Here is a 4,866-nt window from a genome sequence, read left to right as displayed (position 1 = left end):
TGGAGTCTGGGGTGCTTCCCAGGTGTCTGCTCCCTGGAGGGATTTCAGGGCAGGAGGGAGTTTTTCAGAGGGGTGGGGAAGCCTCCTGTGAAAGCTGAGCCAGGGCTGCCTCGGGGCTGTGACTTGCCATCCCTGTGAGATTTAGCACCAGCAGGAGTTCTTGGTCCTGGCCATCCACCCTTCCTTCTCCAGGGGAAATTCCTGCTCCCAGCATGATGTGGGGGGAGTGGGCCCAGCCTGAGGCAGAGCTGCTCAAACCCTGTCACAGCAACACGAGCTGGTGCCAACCTCAGTCCACCCATGCACCTCGTTGCCTCCAGGGAGGAGGTCAGGGTAGATACAGGTGTGGTTCCACCTCATAGGTGCCACTTCTTGGCTCCCCCTCTAGAATTATAGACTCTTTTAGATTGGAAAAGACTTTTAAGGTCATCGTGTCCAACCTGACTCTACCAAGCCCACTCCTGAACCACGTCCCTCAGCACCACATCTAAACCTTTAAACATCTCAGCCACTTCCCTGGGCAGCCTCTTCCAGGCTTTGACAACCTCTCAGTGAAGAGATGTCCAAACTAAACCAGCTTGAGGCTGGTTCCTCTTGCCCTGTTGCTTGATCCTTGGGAGAAGAGTGTGACCCTCACTCAACTCCAACCTCCTGTCAGGACGTGGTTTGTTCCTCATGGTGGTGTTGGGTTGATGGTTGGATTTCATGATCTGGGAGGTCTTTTCCCAACTTTTCCCCTTCAGGGAGTTGTCAAGAGTGAGAAGCTCTCCCCAGATCCTCCTCTCCAAGCTCAACCCCCTCAATTCCCTTGATGTCTTCCCTGCGTGGAGGTGCCCAGCACCACTGACCAGGCTCGTGCACCCTCCTCTTGACAGGCAGTGCAACAGGACCTCTGTGGGCAGTGGCAGCTGCGACCTGCTGTGCTGTGGCCGTGGGTACAACACCTACAGGGAGGAGGTGGTGGAGAGGTGCCACTGCAGGTACCACTGGTGCTGCCACGTGGTGTGCCAGAGGTGTCGGCGGGCGGTGGAGAGACACGTCTGCAAATAGCCCCCGGGGCTCAGCTCTGCTCCTTCCCTCCAGAGCCAGACAAGGGGCTGCCCTGAGGAGAAGGCTGAAGGGGAAGAAGCTGCTGGGGGTGAGGGAGTCACACGTGGCTCCTCTGGGGACAGGTTTCTGGTGTCCCAGCACCACCAGAGGGTCCTCCTCAGGGATAAATGCTGGTCCTCTCAGCATCTGAAGGGTAGGCCAGGCTTGGCACGGGCAGAACCTGCATGTCTGCAGGAGACAGAGCTCATCCATCCTCCCCAGGACTTGTATGGAGATTGCTGCTGCTCTCACAGCCATGAGCCTTCATCTTTGGCTGATGATGATGGGCTGGGGCACAGCAGAGGTCCTGGAGGGTGCTGGGGTGGGCAGCGTGGCAAAGGGGGCACCTGGCAGCCTTGGGGCAACAAGGCAGCTGTGGCAGCCCCGTGGCTTCTGCCCTCTGGACCTCTGCTGAGAGAAGAAGCCCACCCAAGGCCTGGCATGCTCATGGCTCATCCTTCCTGCCCTCACTTTCAGCCCACCAAGGTCTTCAGCCCACTCCTTCCACCCCCTTAAGACCTGGCCTGGAGTGAGGGCACGAAGCCACGGCCCTTGGGACATGAGGATGGACCTTCAGTCTCTGTGCTCCATGTGAGGGGGATTCTGGTGTGTGGGTTTTAAATAAATGAGTTCTACCTTCTCTCTCTGGGACATGTTTTCTAGGACAACCTGCATCCTCCTCTTCCTCTCACTGCCCCCAAAGTGACCCTGTGGTGCCCCTGCCCCTGCACGCAGCCGGGGACCAGCTCAGGTTTAACTCTTCCTGCTGCTCCCTGGCAGCAAATTAAATTCTCTTTAATTGCAGGTTATCTGTCAGCAGGTGGAAAACGGTTGGAAAGTTTCTCTCTGGCCCAGGGCTTGCAGGGGATAAGAGATTCCTGCTCTTTGGAGAGAAAGGATGAGTCTGAACGCAGGGGAGCTGAGGAGAACCCCCAGCAGGAGGAGGGCAGGTGGATGGGATGTGAGTTATAGAGTTGTAGGATTGGTTTGGTTGGAAGAGAACTTTAAGATCATCCAGTCCAACCATCACCCCAGCACTGCCCCGTGTCCCTCACCCCACATCTCCACGGCTTTGGGGCTCCACCACGGCCCAGGGGGGTTTTTTCGGCCTGGCACAGCCCTGGGCAACCCTCCAGGGCAAGAAATTGTTCCTCAGGGACAACTGAAACCTCCCCTGGGGCAACTTCCCTGGGAGCAGAGCCTGACCCCCCCCCGGCTCCAGGCTCCTGTCAGGAGCTGTGCAGAGCCAGAAGGTCTCCCCGGAGCCTCCTTTGCTCCAGGCCCAGCCCCCCCAGCTCCCTCAGCTGCTCCTCCCCAGAGCCGTGGTGGCCTCGGCTGGGTCACAGAATCCATTCTCCAGCCTTTGTTGTGAGCCCTGCCCTCCCCTTAACGTGCTCCAGGTTTCTGGGTTCACAGGGAGGGAGAGCCGAGGGTCAAACTGGCCTGAGACAAGCCCTGAGCTGCTGGGGGGTGAACCAGCCTGCCCAGAGGGACAGGACAGCCCAAAAAAATCCGAGTTTTTCCTTTAAAATGCAGCTGGGGCTTAGTCACCATCCTTCCTCAGAAAAAGGAGTCTCCAGCTGCCAGGCTGTGAAACCTCGTGTCCAGAGGTGATGCAGGTACTTAATTAGGAGGATGGCTTAAATCTCTTCCCTCTGGCCACCTCCCTGTGCACCCCCTGACACCGGGAGGGGGCTGTGAACTCCCAAAAGCATTGCAAAAGGAGCGGGTGAGAAAAAAAAACCAACAAAACCACCCGAAAACCACAGGGGAAAGAGCTTGTGGAGGGAGAGACGGCAGCCAGGAGGGTGGGAAATGGGATTTGCATTTGGTAACTACAAACACCCGTCGCCTGGGGGAGAGGAGAGGAGCCACAATAGCAGGGAACGCCCCGGGGGAGATGTGGTGATCCCCTCCTAGAGAGGTCCCATTTGAATTTCTGCCTGGGAACTGGCAGGGTCAAGTGGTGAATATGCAGAATCCTCTCCCCTCCTGGCACCCCGACTGCCAGCCCGGCTGGCAAGAGCTGGGAAAGGACCCGAGGGGTCCAGCCAGCCTTAGCCAGGAGTTTGGGCTTTGTTGGGAATGGGGGGAGAGCAGCAGCCTCAGCCAGAGGGTGCAAAGGGCCAGGAAGGATGCGGTGGGGGAGGTGACACTGCAGTGACAATGGGAGGTGGTGGCACCTCTGGATTCACCAGGCTGGTGACGATGGGCTGGACTTGGAGGAGTCGCTGGGCCAGAGGAGGGGGGGGTTGGCATCAGGGGGGTGGATCTGGAGGGGATAAACCCTCTGTTCGGCCCCAGGGTTGAGGGGTCTCATCCTGCTGGGGCTGTTTGCTCTCTCTCAGCCTGCCCAGGGGATGATGAAACCTCTTCCCCCAGCCTTGGGCTACCACAGGTAAGGTAAAAGACAGGAAAACCTGGCCCCTGACATCACCCTCTGCTGGCTTCCAGCACCAGCCAGGGGTGCAAGGAGGCTCCTCCCTAACCCTCCATAGCTCTGCTTTCACCCCAAACATCTCCAGCTCAGCCAGATGGCCCTGCAGGACCTGGCTGAACCTGGGCAAGGATGTTAGCAGAGTCCCCAAAACCCACTGTGGCTTTACAGCCCCTCAGACACTTCCCTCACGTGAGCCCTGGTTTCACAACAGGTCCCCCGAGAGCGTGGGAGGCTGCTGACACCACCCTCTGCTTCTTGAGCTGATGGGAGGGATCTACCTCTTTGATTTTCCTGTCATTAGCCACGGAAAATTGGGGAAAATCTTGTGGCTTTTTGTTTATCCATCTCTCTGGAAATGAGAGCTGAATTCACCCTGGCCGTGGCAGGAATCTTCCACGTGAAGCCGTGAGCTGGCACGGGGAGAGGTTGCTCTGAAAACATCTTGTGCCTGGCAGAAACCCACCTCCCCCCACGAAAACGTGGGGAGAACCAGAGGGTTTGCTCTGAAATCCTCCTCTGCTGGACCCCTGGACCTTTAATTTGGGTAGGAACGGGATTGTTCCACGAGGGTTTGACTCGTGTGGACGTGAAGCCTGGAGGAGGGCGAGTGGTTTGCAGGGAGTGTGGGGACTTTGCTGCTGATAGTTTAGGCTAGATAAGTTTAATTAGATTTTAGTTTAGTTTCGTTTATTTCTTTATTCATGGAGGGATGCTGCCTAACTTCTTCCAGGAGGATATTCAGAGCAACAAGCTGTTGGTAATCAAGTCAACATTTGGGAGGAAGAATGAATGACCTTGTGTGCAAGAACATCTTGGGATATTTCTTGCCTACAGCCCTGGCGTGGAGCTGAGACTGGTCCCATGGGTCAGGACCTCCACCTACTTTTCTCTTGTGCTCTTCACAAAGAAAACTGGGGCAGAGCAAGGAGGAGGCCCAGGATGGGGCTCAGCCTGGGGGCTCAGCTGCTCCCATCCACATCTGGGCTGCTGTCACTCTCTGAGGGATGTCGCTGTGACCTTTGGGCTGGTTGGTGCCCACACGGTCCCACCACGAGGCACAGACACGAGCAGAGGCTCCTAGTTAAGGAAAAACCCTCAGGTCTCTGTTCTCCTTTATTTCTGGGGGGGGTTTAGGCACTGTCATGATGCGCCGAAGATGACAAACAACGACAGGGGTTGTCCTCGTGGGGATCTTCAGCTGAGGGACAGGGAGGAATCAACATAGGTGAGTAACAGCCATAAGACCAGAGGGGGAACTAGGCTGCAAGCTGAGGGCTCTGGGAGGCCAGCTGGGAGAGCTTCAGAGGGGAAGCAGACCTCCATCCCTCCTCCTCCTC

General features: G+C 57.1%; 1 protein-coding gene across 1 annotated transcript in view; it reads left to right on the top strand.

The window, feature by feature from the left end:
• The window catches only part of LOC103768268 (protein Wnt-11b-like), a gene marked incomplete at its 5' end in the record, with an annotated part of 1,749 nt that extends 699 nt beyond the window's left edge, over positions 1 to 1,050 (top strand). Inside the window, one exon of the mRNA XM_008935413.1 lies at positions 876 to 1,050. Coding sequence (XP_008933661.1) covers positions 876 to 1,050 — 175 coding nt within the window. The remainder of the gene's footprint in view (positions 1 to 875) is intronic.
• Positions 1,051 to 4,866: the final 3,816 nt, after the last annotated feature.

The sequence above is a fragment of the Merops nubicus genome, unplaced genomic scaffold (genome assembly GCF_000691845.1).
Source record: "Merops nubicus isolate BGI_N331 unplaced genomic scaffold, ASM69184v1 scaffold45560, whole genome shotgun sequence".
Lineage (NCBI taxonomy): Eukaryota > Metazoa > Chordata > Aves > Coraciiformes > Meropidae > Merops > Merops nubicus.
This window is presented reverse-complemented; position numbering and strand designations above follow the sequence as displayed.